This window comes from Pelobates fuscus, chromosome 7 (genome assembly GCF_036172605.1).
Source record: "Pelobates fuscus isolate aPelFus1 chromosome 7, aPelFus1.pri, whole genome shotgun sequence".
Taxonomy (NCBI): domain Eukaryota; kingdom Metazoa; phylum Chordata; class Amphibia; order Anura; family Pelobatidae; genus Pelobates; species Pelobates fuscus.
Window position 1 is genome coordinate 47,851,690 of NC_086323.1, and position 14,134 is coordinate 47,865,823.

At 44.0% G+C, this 14,134-nt stretch overlaps 1 protein-coding gene across 1 annotated transcript; it reads left to right on the forward strand.

Moving 5' to 3' along the window:
• Positions 1-194: 194 nt before the first annotated feature.
• Positions 195-13,618, forward strand: PARS2 (prolyl-tRNA synthetase 2, mitochondrial). Its single transcript, XM_063427264.1, has 2 exons — positions 195-276; positions 11,966-13,618. The coding sequence occupies exon 2, from the start codon at positions 11,989-11,991 to the stop codon at positions 13,384-13,386; it is 1,398 nt and encodes a 465-aa protein (XP_063283334.1). The 5' UTR covers positions 195-276; positions 11,966-11,988; the 3' UTR covers positions 13,387-13,618.
• The last annotated feature ends 516 nt before the right edge of the window (positions 13,619-14,134 follow it).

Genomic DNA, 14,134 nt, shown 5'->3' on the forward strand with positions numbered 1-14,134 from the left:
AGGAGTTAATGGTTCTCCCATGTATTTCCGGTGGTGCAGCAGTTAATGGTTCCCAATATGTTTCCGGTTGTGCAGCAGTTAAAGGTTCCCCCATGTATTTTCGGTTCCGCAGCAGTTACTGGTTCCCCCATGTGTTTCCGATTGTGCAGCAGTTGTCGTGTTCCCCATGTGTTTCCGGTGGTGCAGCAGTTAATGGTTCCCCCACGTGTTTCCGGTTGTGCTGTAGTTGTCGGTCCCCCCGTGTGTTTCCGGGTGCAGGGTTGTCTTTCTCCCCGGGTGAGTTAACCTTGGCTGAGCAGTTACTCAGAGAGAGTGAGCAGTTACTCAGAGAGGGTGAGCAGTTACTCAGAGAGGGTGAGCAGTTACTCAGAGAGAGTGAGCAGTTACTCAGAGAGTGTGAGCAGTTACTCAGAGAGTGAGAGCAGTTGCTCAGAGAGTGAGCAGTTGCTCAGAGAGAGTGAGCAGTTGCTCAGAGAGAGTGAGCAGTTGCTCAGAGAGAGTGAGCAGTTGCTCAGAGAGAGTGAGCAGTTGCTCAGAGAGAGTGAGCAGTTGCTCAGAGAGAGTGAGCAGTTACTCAGAGAGAGTGAGCAGTTACTCAGAGAGTGTGAGCAGTTACTCAGAGTGAGCAGTTGCTCAGAGAGAGTGAGCAGTTGCTCAGAGAGAGTGAGCAGTTGCTCAGAGAGTGTGAGCAGTTACTCAGAGAATGTGAGCAGTTACTCAGAGAGGGTGAGCAGTTACTCAGAGAGGGTGAGCAGTTACTCAGAGAGTGAGCAGTTACTCAGAGAGAGTGAGCAGTTGCTCAGAGAGAGTGAGCAGTTGCTCAGAGAGAGTGAGCAGTTACTCAGAGAGTGAGCAGTTGCTCAGAGAGAGTGAGCAGTTACTCAGAGAGTGAGCAGTTACTCAGAGAGTGAGCAGTTACTCAGAGAGTGAGCAGTTACTCAGAGTGAGCAGTTACTCAGAGTGAGCAGTTACTCAGAGAGTGAGCAGTTACTCAGAGAGTGAGCAGTTACTCAGAGAGTGAGCAGTTACTCAGAGGGTGAGCAGTTACTAAGAGAGGGTGAGCAGTTACTCAGAGAGTGAGCAGTTACTCAGAGAGGGTGAGCAGTTACTCAGAGAGGGAGCAGTTACTCAGAGAGAGTGAGCAGTTACTCAGAGAGAGTGAGCAGTTACTCATAGAGAGTGAGCAGTTGCTCAGAGAGTGAGAGCAGTTGCTCAGAGAGAGTGAGCAGTTACTCAGAGAGTGAGCAGTTGCTCAGAGAGAGTGAGCAGTTACTCAGAGAGTGAGCAGTAACTCAGAGAGTGAGCAGTTACTCAGAGAGTGAGCAGTTACTCAGAGAGTGAGCAGTTACTCAGAGAGTGAGCAGTTACTCAGAGAGTGAGCAGTTACTCAGAGTGAGCAGTTACTCAGAGTGAGCAGTTACTCAGAGAGTGAGCAGTTACTCAGAGAGTGAGCAGTTACTCAGAGGGTGAGCAGTTACTAAGAGAGGGTGAGCAGTTACTCAGAGAGTGAGCAGTTACTCAGAGAGGGTGAGCAGTTACTCAGAGAGGGAGCAGTTACTCAGAGAGAGTGAGCAGTTACTCAGAGAGAGTGAGCAGTTACTCATAGAGAGTGAGCAGTTGCTCAGAGAGTGAGAGCAGTTGCTCAGAGAGAGTGAGCAGTTGCTCAGAGAGAGTGAGCAGTTGCTCAGAGAGAGTGAGCAGTTGCTCAGAGAGAGTGAGCAGTTGCTCAGAGAGAGTGAGCAGTTGCTCAGAGAGAGTGAGCAGTTGCTCAGAGAGAGTGAGCAGTTGCTCAGAGAGAGTGAGCAGTTGCTCAGAGAGAGTGAGCAGTTGCTCAGAGAGAGTGAGCAGTTACTCAGAGAGAGTGAGCAGTTACTCAGAGAGTGAGCAGTTACTCAGAGTGAGCAGTTGCTCAGAGAGAGTGAGCAGTTGCTCAGAGAGAGTGAGCAGTTGCTCAGAGAGAGTGAGCAGTTGCTCAGAGAGAGTGAGCAGTTGCTCAGAGAGAGTGAGCAGTTACTCAGAGAATGTGAGCAGTTGCTCAGAGAGTGTGAGCAGTTACTCAGAGAATGTGAGCAGTTACTCAGAGAATGTGAGCAGTTACTCAGAGAATGTGAGCAGTTGCTCAGAGAGTGTGAGCAGTTACTCAGAGAATGTGAGCAGTTACTCAGAGAATGTGAGCAGTTACTCAGAGAATGTGAGCAGTTACTCAGAGAATGTGAGCAGTTACTCAGAGAATGTGAGCAGTTACTCAGAGAGGGTGAGCAGTTACTCAGAGAGTGAGAGCAGTTACTCAGAGAGAGTGAGAGCAGTTACTCAGAGAGAGTGAGCAGTTGCTCAGAGAGAGTGAGCAGTTGCTCAGAGAGAGTGAGCAGTTACTCAGAGAGTGAGCAGTTACTCAGAGAGTGAGCAGTTACTCAGAGAGTGAGCAGTTACTCAGAGAGTGTGAGCAGTTACTCAGAGAGTGTGAGCAGTTACTCAGAGAGTGAGCAGTTACTCAGAGAGGGTGAGCAGTTACTCAGAGAGGGTGAGCAGTTACTCAGAGAGGGTGAGCAGTTACTCAGAGAGGGTGAGCAGTTACTCAGAGAGGGTGAGCAGTTACTCAGAGAGGGTGAGCAGTTACTCAGAGAGAGTGAGAGCAGTTACTCAGAGAGAGTGAGCAGTTACTCAGAGAGAGTGAGCAGTTGCTCAGAGAGAGTGAGCAGTTGCTCAGAGAGAGTGAGCAGTTGCTCAGAGAGAGTGAGCAGTTGCTCAGAGAGAGTGAGCAGTTGCTCAGAGAGAGTGAGCAGTTGCTCAGAGAGAGTGAGCAGTTGCTCAGAGAGAGTGAGCAGTTGCTCAGAGAGAGTGAGCAGTTGCTCAGAGAGAGTGAGCAGTTGCTCAGAGAGAGTGAGCAGTTGCTCAGAGAGAGTGAGCAGTTGCTCAGAGAGAGTGAGCAGTTGCTCAGAGAGAGTGAGCAGTTGCTCAGAGAGTGTGAGCAGTTGCTCAGAGAGTGTGAGCAGTGGAGCCGGGGAGTGAGTTACATTACAGAAATTGCTGAATACTTAATTGAAAAGGTTTATTTTTCACTCTCTAAGTTTTAATGAATGAATGAAAGTATTGCCCAAATTCTTATTCACCAAATATTCAGAGAGTTATAAGGTGATAAAATTAAATGTGTCCCATGCTGTCATACATCACTATAGCTGTCACAAGCCTGGTACCCTGTGATATCTACCATAGATCACTATAGCTGTCACAAGCCTGGTACCCTGTGATATCTACCATAGATCACTATAGCTGTCACAAGCCTGGTACCCTGTGATATCTACCATAGATCACTATACCTGTCACAAGCCTGGTACCATGTGATATCTACCATAGATCACTATACCTGTCACAAGCCTGGTACCCTGTGATATCTACCATAGATCACTCACTATACTTGTCACAAGCATGGTATCCTGTGATATCTACCATAGATCACTATACCTGTCACAAGCCTGGTATGTGTGATATCTACCATAGATCACTATACCTTCCACAAGCCTGTTACCCTGTGATATCTACCATAGATCACTATACCTGTCACAAGCTGGTGCCCTGTGATCTCTACCATAGATCACTATACCTGTCACAAGCCTGGTATGTGTGATATCTACCTTAGATCACTATACCTGTCACAAGCTGGTGCCCTGTGATCTTTACCATAGATCACTATACCTGTCACAAGCCTGGTATCCTGTGATATCTACACTATACCTGTCACAAGCCTGGTATCCTGTGATATCTACCATAGATAACTATACCTGTCACAAGCTGGTACCCTGTGATATCTACCATAGATCACTATACCTGTCACAAGCTGGTGCCCTGTGATCTCTACCATAGATCACTATACCTGTCACAAGCCTGGTATGTGTGATATCTACCATAGATCACTATACCTGTCACAAGCCTGGTACCCTGTGATATCTACCTTAGATCACTATAGCTGTCACAAGCTGGTACCCTGTGATATCTACCATAGATCACTATACCTGTTATAATCCTGGTACCCTGTGATATCTACCATAGATCACTATAGCTGTCACAAGCTGGTACCCTGTGATATCTACCATAGATCACTATAGCTGTCACAAGCCTGGTACCCTGTGATATCTACCATAGATCACTATAGCTGTCACAAGCTGGTACCCTGTGATATCTACCATAGATCACTATAGCTGTCACAAGCCTGGTACCCTGTGATATTTACCATAGCTCACTATACCTGTCACAAGCCTGGTATCCTGTGATATCTCCCATACATCACTATACCTGTCACAAGCTGGTACCCTGTGATATCTACCATAGATAACTATACCTGTCACAAGCTGGTACCCTGTGATATCTACCATAGATCACTATACTTGTCACAAGCCTGGTACCCTTTGATATCTACCATAGATCACTATACTTGTCACAATCCTGGTACCCTGTGATATCTCCCATAGATCACTATACCTGTCACAAGCCTGGTATCCTGTGATATCTACCATAGATCACCATACCTGTCACAATCCTGGTACCCTGTGATATCTCCCATAGATCACTATACCTGTCACAAGCCTGATACCCTGTGATATCTACCATAGATCACCATACCTGTCACAATCCTGGTACCCTGTGATATCTCCCATAGATCACTATACCTGTCACAAGCCTGGTACCCTGTGATATCTACCATAGATCACTATACCTGTCAGAAGCTGGTACCCTGTGATATCTACCATAGATCACTATACCTGTCAGAAGCCTGGTACCATTTGATATCTACCATAGATCACTATACTTGTCACAAGCTGGTACCCTGTGATATCTACCATAGATCACTATAGCTGTCACAAGCCTGGTACCCTGTGATATTTACCATAGCTCACTATACCTGTCACAAGCCTGGTATCCTGTGATATCTCCCATACATCACTATACCTGTCACAAGCCTGGTACCCTGTGATATCTACCATAGATAACTATACCTGTCACAAGCTGGTACCCTGTGATATCTACCATAGATAACTATACCTGTCACAAGCTGGTACCCTGTGATATCTACCATAGATCACTATACTTGTCACAATCCTGGTACCCTGTGATATCTCCCATAGATCACTATACCTGTCACAAGCCTGGTATCCTGTGATATCTACCATAGATCACCATACCTGTCACAATCCTGGTACCCTGTGATATCTCCCATAGATCACTATACCTGTCACAAGCCTGATACCCTGTGATATCTACCATAGATCACCATACCTGTCACAATCCTGGTACCCTGTGATATCTCCCATAGATCACTATACCTGTCACAAGCCTGGTACCCTGTGATATCTACCATAGATCACTATACCTGTCAGAAGCTGGTACCCTGTGATATCTACCATAGATCACTATACCTGTCAGAAGCCTGGTACCATTTGATATCTACCATAGATCACTATACTTGTCACAAGCTGGTACCCTGTGATATCTACCATAGATCACTATAGCTGTCACAAGCCTGGTACCCTGTGATATTTACCATAGATCACTATACCTGTCACAAGCCTGGTATCCTGTGATATCTACCATAGATCACCATACCTGTCACAATCCTGGTACCCTGTGATATCTCCCATAGATCACTATACCTGTCACAAGCCTGATACCCTGTGATATCTACCATAGATCACCATACCTGTCACAATCCTGGTACCCTGTGATATCTCCCATAGATCACTATACCTGTCACAAGCCTGGTACCCTGTGATATCTACCATAGATCACTATACCTGTCAGAAGCTGGTACCCTGTGATATCTACCATAGATCACTATACCTGTCAGAAGCCTGGTACCATTTGATATCTACCATAGATCACTATACTTGTCACAAGCTGGTACCCTGTGATATCTACCATAGATCACTATAGCTGTCACAAGCCTGGTACCCTGTGATATTTACCATAGCTCACTATACCTGTCACAAGCCTGGTATCCTGTGATATCTCCCATACATCACTATACCTGTCACAAGCCTGGTACCCTGTGATATCTACCATAGATAACTATACCTGTCACAAGCTGGTACCCTGTGATATCTACCATAGATAACTATACCTGTCACAAGCTGGTACCCTGTGATATCTACCATAGATCACTATACTTGTCACAATCCTGGTACCCTGTGATATCTCCCATAGATCACTATACCTGTCACAAGCCTGGTATCCTGTGATATCTACCATAGATCACCATACCTGTCACAATCCTGGTACCCTGTGATATCTCCCATAGATCACTATACCTGTCACAAGCCTGATACCCTGTGATATCTACCATAGATCACCATACCTGTCACAATCCTGGTACCCTGTGATATCTCCCATAGATCACTATACCTGTCACAAGCCTGGTACCCTGTGATATCTACCATAGATCACTATACCTGTCAGAAGCTGGTACCCTGTGATATCTACCATAGATCACTATACCTGTCAGAAGCCTGGTACCATTTGATATCTACCATAGATCACTATACTTGTCACAAGCTGGTACCCTGTGATATCTACCATAGATCACTATAGCTGTCACAAGCCTGGTACCCTGTGATATTTACCATAGCTCACTATACCTGTCACAAGCCTGGTATCCTGTGATATCTCCCATACATCACTATACCTGTCACAAGCCTGGTACCCTGTGATATCTACCATAGATAACTATACCTGTCACAAGCTGGTACCCTGTGATATCTACCATAGATAACTATACCTGTCACAAGCTGGTACCCTGTGATATCTACCATAGATCACTATACTTGTCACAATCCTGGTACCCTGTGATATCTACCATAGATCACTATACCTGTCACAATCCTGGTACCCTGTGATATCTCCCATAGATCACTATACCTGTCACAAGCCTGGTATCCTGTGATATCTACCATAGATCACCATACCTGTCACAATCCTGGTACCCTGTGATATCTCCCATAAATCACTATACCTGTCACAAGCCTGATACCCTGTGATATCTACCATAGATCACCATACCTGTCACAATCCTGGTACCCTGTGATATCTCCCATAGATCACTATACCTGTCACAAGCTGGTACCCTGTGATATCTACCATAAATCACTATACCTGTCAGAAGCCTGGTACCCTTTGATATCTACCATAGATCACTATACTTGTCACAAGCTGGTACCCTGTGATATCTACCATAGATCACTATACCTGTCACAATCCTGGTACCCTGTGATGTCTCCCATAGATCACTATACCTGTCACAGGCCTGATATCCTGTGATATCTACCATAGATGACTATTCCTGTCACAAGCCTGGTACCCTGTGATATCTACCATAGATCACTATAGCTATCACAAGCTGGTACCCTGTGATATCTACCATAGATCACTATACCTGTCACAAGCCTGGTACCCTGTGATATCTACCATAGATCACTATACCTGTCACAGGCCTGGTACCCTGTGATATCTCCCATAGATCACTATACCTGTCACACGACTGGTACCCTGTGATATCTACCATAGATCACTTTACCTGTCACAAGCCTGGTACCCTGTGATATCTACCATAGATCACTATTCCTGTCACAGGCCTGGTACCCTGTGATATCTACCATAGATCACTATACCTGTCACACGACTGGTACCCTGTGATGTCTCCCATAGATCACTTTACTTGTCACAAGCCTGGTACCCTGTGATATCTACCATAGATCACTATTCCTGTCACACGACTGGTACCCTGTGATATCTACCATAGATCACTATACTTGTCACAAGCCTGGTACCCTTTGATATCTACCATAGATCACTATACTTGTCACAATCCTGGTACCCTGTGATATCTCCCATAGATCACTATACCTGTCACAAGCCTGGTATCCTGTGATATCTACCATAGATCACCATACCTGTCACAATCCTGGTACCCTGTGATATCTCCCATAGATCACTATACCTGTCACAAGCCTGGTACCCTGTGATATCTACCATAGATCACTATACCTGTCAGAAGCTGGTACCCTGTGATATCTACCATAGATCACTATACCTGTCAGAAGCCTGGTACCCTTTGATATCTACCATAGATCACTATACTTGTCACAAGCTGGTACCCTGTGATATCTACCATAGATCACTATAGCTGTCACAAGCCTGGTACCCTGTGATATTTACCATAGCTCACTATACCTGTCACAAGCCTGGTATCCTGTGATATCTCCCATACATCACTATACCTGTCACAAGCCTGGTACCCTGTGATATCTACCATAGATAACTATACCTGTCACAAGCTGGTACCCTGTGATATCTACCATAGATAACTATACCTGTCACAAGCTGGTACCCTGTGATATCTACCATAGATCACTATACTTGTCACAAGCCTGGTACCCTTTGATATCTACCATAGATCACTATACTTGTCACAATCCTGGTACCCTGTGATCTCTACCATAGATCACTATACCTGTCACAATCCTGGTACCCTGTGATATCTCCTATAGATCACTATACCTGTCACAAGCCTGGTATCCTGTGATATCTACCATAGATCACCATACCTGTCACAATCCTGGTACCCTGTGATATCTCCCATAAATCACTATACCTGTCACAAGCCTGATACCCTGTGATATCTACCATAGATCACCATACCTGTCACAATCCTGGTACCCTGTGATATCTCCCATAGATCACTATACCTGTCACAAGCCTGGTACCCTGTGATATCTCCCATAGATCACTATACCTGTCACAAGCTGGTACCCTGTGATATCTACCATAGATCACTATACCTGTCAGAAGCCTGGTACCCTTTGATATCTACCATAGATCACTATACTTGTCACAAGCTGGTACCCTGTGATATCTACCATAGATCACTATACCTGTCACAATCCTGGTACCCTGTGATATCTCCCATAGATCACTATACCTGTCACAGGCCTGATATCCTGTGATATCTCCCATAGATCACTATACCTGTCACAAGCCTGGTATCCTGTGATATCTACCATAGATCACCATACCTGTCACAATCCTGGTACCCTGTGATATCTCCCATAAATCACTATACCTGTCACAAGCCTGATACCCTGTGATATCTACCATAGATCACCATACCTGTCACAATCCTGGTACCCTGTGATATCTCCCATAGATCACTATACCTGTCACAAGCCTGGTACCCTGTGATATCTCCCATAGATCACTATACCTGTCACAAGCTGGTACCCTGTGATATCTACCATAGATCACTATACCTGTCAGAAGCCTGGTACCCTTTGATATCTACCATAGATCACTATACTTGTCACAAGCTGGTACCCTGTGATATCTACCATAGATCACTATACCTGTCACAATCCTGGTACCCTGTGATATCTCCCATAGATCACTATACCTGTCACAGGCCTGATATCCTGTGATATCTACCATAGATGACTATTCCTGTCACAAGCCTGGTACCCTGTGATATCTACCATAGATCACTATAGCTATCACAAGCTGGTACCCTGTGATATCTACCATAGATCACTATACCTGTCACAAGCCTGGTACCCTGTGATATCTACCATAGATCACTATACCTGTCACAGGCCTGGTACCCTGTGATATCTCCCATAGATCACTATACCTGTCACACGACTGCTACCCTGTGATGTCTCCCATAGATCACTTTACCTGTCACAAGCCTGGTACCCTGTGATATCTACCATAGATCACTATTCCTGTCACACGACTGGTACCCTGTGATATCTACCATAGATCACTATACCTGTCACACGACTGGTACCCTGTGATGTCTCCCATAGATCACTTTACCTGTCACAAGCCTGGTACCCTGTGATATCTACCATAGATCACTATAACTGTCGGAAGCCTGGTACCTATTGCAGTGATAGCTTAACACTGGCACCTCACCTGTGCTTAAGATTTCTATATTCATATTTTTCTGACGCACATAATTTCATACCTTACAGCGGACCATCCTTCTTTTTTGTCCTAATGTCACTCTTTGCTAGTGTGTCTAAACTTATTCCAGACATTAAAAGTAATATGTCCTAATAAATTATATATACCATAGCAGGCTGTAGTGGTTATGCTGATTGTTTCCTTAATCATGTTGATTGGCACAAATGAAAAATGTTGCCCTGCACTATATATAATTGATATGTTTCTGGATTCCTGATTAATTAATAACTTGATTCCCTGTCTGCATAATTATAATTCTACATATTGCAGTCCAGCACCATTTGGAGTGTATCAATTTGTATAAATGATTTGAGCCATGGAAACCGTGGTGGAAATGCCATCCTAACCTGCGCTCCATTTGGCTGTGGGAGCCGTTAGGTAATCTAGTCCGTAATATTCCTTTAGCTTTTACAGTCATGTACAATTTCCATATTGTATGGCTTTTTAATTTTAACCCTGAAATGTAGAAACATCTTCCTGACAACCACTAGTGGTATGAATACCATAATGATTCGAGGACTGAACAGCCGTAGTGCACTAAGGTGTAATTCACCGCTCTTTGATATGCAGTAATGAAAGGCTGACATCCGTGGTATACCGAGTAAGCTACCAGAGCCACTGACGTACATGTTTTGCCAGAGTGCATCAGAGACTCTGGTAGCTCACTCTGTATAACACGGATGTGCTTATCCCCCATTTTTCAGTAACCTTAAAGGACCACTATAGGCACCCAGACCACTTCAGCATGCGCATTCAGCCGAGTAGGAGGAAAGTTTAACCCCTTCCACTCCATCCAGCCCGGCAGGAGGGGGACCATGAGGGTGGGGGCACTCTCAGGGCACTATAGTGCCAGGAAAAAGAGTGTTTTCCTGGCACTATAGTGGTCCTATAAGTGTGTTTTTTTCTAAATATTGGCTCGAAATTTCTTTTTTGACTTATCTTATTAAAGTAATATTTATCTAAGATAGAGTAGACCCTTAACTGGAAAGAAATAATCCTGATTGGCTTATCTTTTCTCAGCAAGGCAGGGGTCTGCTTGTTGTTGCACGCTGACACGGTAAGCAGATCTTTAAAAGGACACTCCAGGCACCCAGGCCACTTCTGCCCATTGGAGTGGTCTGGGTGCCAACTCCCACTACCCTTAACCCTGCAGGTGTAATTATTGCAGTTTTTATAAACTGCAATAATTACCTTGCAGGGTTAACTCCTCCTCTAGTGGCTGTCTACTAGACAGCCACTAGAGGGCACTTCCGGGATTATAGCACAGATTTTCTGTGCTATAGCGTCGCTGGACGTCCTCACGCTATGTGAGGACCTCCAGCGTCGCTAAAATCCCCATAGGAAAGCATTGAAAAGCATTTTCAATGGTTTCCTATGGGGAGGTCTAATGTGCGTGCGCGGCATTGCCACGCATGCGCATTAGGTCTCTCCCGCCGGCTGACGTGATGAAGAAGAGGAGGAGCGTGGGCGGAGGAAGAAGCAGCGACGAGGGACATCGTCGCTGCCTCTGGTAAATCATTGAAGGGAGGTGGGATGGAGAGGGGACCTGCAGTGCCAGGAAAAATAATTATTTTCCTGGCACTAGAGAGTCCCTTTAAATGTAAGGATCTTTTTGCATTAGTTTTAATCCATTTAATTTATAGGTTTATTAACATTGAATAAGGATTCTTTTTGCCCTGTATTTTCCCTTTAATTCTTTACAATTCTGGTTCAGTGAAGAGGGCCCAACTGAGTTGGGAAACGGCAAACAAATAATGTTATTCATATAAACAGCATCATTTTTTGGAGGGTGTTGTCTAATCTGAAAGCTGCACGCCCTAAACATATACAGACATCTCATATTTTCTGAGAGTTTGTTGAGCACTCTGATATATTGTTGATTGTGAGTCAGACAACACCTCCATAACAGGTTGAAAGTTTATATGTATGCTCTCTAACTGTATGCTTGGTCTGTTTCTAGCTGTGGAGAAGTTGGGATTTGTCATGGTGAGACTGCTGAGATTGTGCTCCATAGTATCCCTGCCACATCGAGTGAACTGTAAATTTCACCATCATGACGTGGCCAAAGGAAAACGCTTGCTGCTTTCTCGGTTATATCAACCCAGAAATCTTTGGGAAGAAAGTCCTTCTAGCCTGGAATCAAAATCCGGCGAACGTACCAGTAGGAGCCACAAGTTGATGATCAAAGCGGGTCTTATCCAGCCGTCCAGCCCTGGCTGTTTCCACTTCCTTCCATTCACTGTTCGCTCCATGGAGAAGCTTGTTCGTTTGATAGATAAAGAGATGCATGACATTGGTGGACAGAAGATTGACCTGACCAATCTGAGCCCAGCAGCTCTTTGGAAACAGAGTGGGCGCTGGGAACTAATGGGAAAAGAACTGTTTCGTTTGGAAGACAGACACAACCAGGATTACTGCTTAGGACCCACTCATGAAGAAGCTGTAACTCAACTTGTCTCCACTGAGGGAGGCATTACTTACAAGCAACTTCCTTTGCTATTGTATCAAATAACAAAAAAGTTTAGAGATGAACCCAGGCCCTGCTTTGGTTTGCTGCGTGGTCGAGAATTCTATATGAAGGACATGTATACATTTGATGCTTCTGAGGAAGGGGCTTACCAAACCTACAACGAGGTATGCAATGCTTACTCCAACATCTTCAATGCCTTGGGTCTGAAATTTGTGAAGGTACAAGCTGATACAGGAAATATTGGTGGAAAGATGTCACACGAGTTTCAACTGCCAGCAAACATTGGCGAGGATAGACTTCTGGTCTGTGGTGGCTGTGGATTTGCAGCCAACATAGAGACCCTCAATGCGGATGACAGAGACTGTCCATCGTGCGGTGGAGAACTAACAGAAACCAAAGGCATTGAAATAGGTCACACATTTTATTTGGGAACTAAGTACTCCAATACCTTTAATACTACTTGTGATTCTCAACCAAAACCTCTTTTAGCAGAGATGGGGTGCTATGGGATTGGCGTTACAAGACTTCTAGCTGCTTCTATTGAGGTTCTATCTACTGAGGATGAGATCCACTGGCCTGGTCTTATTGCACCCTATCAGGTCTGCCTGATTCCTCCCAAAAAGGGAAGCAAGGAAGCAGATGCTGTAACTGTGGCTGAGACCCTTTATGATGATATACATTCGCTTTATCATCTTCGAGATGAGATTGTTTTAGATGATCGGAACCAAATGACCATTGGAAAAAGGGTAAAAGAGGCTGAAATGATGGGCTATCCATTTGTTATTGTGGTTGGCAAGAAAGCTTTAGGCAGCCAACCACTCTTTGAAGTCAGGAGACAAAACACAGGTGAAGTGCAGTATCTCCCTAGAGAAGGTGTAATGGATTGTTTGAAGAATGTGAGGGTAATATAGACTGTGGACATTGGCGATGGCGAACAGTTGGCACTTAAGATGGTCGTGAGCTACCTTTCACAATGCTGGACTGGCCTTTGGGAAATTGTACTTCACAAACATCTTCAGTTTCAAAGTTAGCTATCAATTGGGATTGATATAAATATCTGTAAATACCAAATATTTATGTGTTAAAATTAAATCACAGCAAACCAGTCTTATGTATCAAACTCACATTTTAATAAAACTCTTCACAGACCAGTTTCCATAATGTTTTGCCACATCCATTTATCACAGGATTCCATCGGATTTACTTTTTTATAGTTTAGTAAAATTCATATGATGATGATTTGTAGATATAAAATGACAGAAAAAGTTCACCATTTTTATAACGCATTTATTGACATTCTGCTTGTGCAAGAGCAACTCTGTGGTATTAATGTGCACGATATAAACTTAATCAACACTTATTTCACACAAAATATAGAAATAAAGATTTGGATAGAGCCTATATATATAAAAAAAAATTAACATTCATCTCAATGTGAGAATTTTTTCAATAATCACTGGATTATAAAACTGAAAGTAACTTTTTTTTTTTTTTACTCGTTCCATATCTTCAGAGGTCGATCATATTTGAGCATTTTATCTTGCTTTTTTTTTTTTTTTTTTTTTAATCAGATTGTAGGGATTTTATAGATATTTGAGATTTTACCAATGCAGATTTGTGCCTTATGTGGCAAATACTAAATTCTATTCTCTCGTATGT

Bases quoted from the DNA above. Each gene is read 5' to 3' on its own strand.
- PARS2 (XM_063427264.1), top strand. From the start codon at position 11,989: ATGGTGAGACTGCTGAGATTGTGCTCCATAGTATCCCTGCCACATCGA.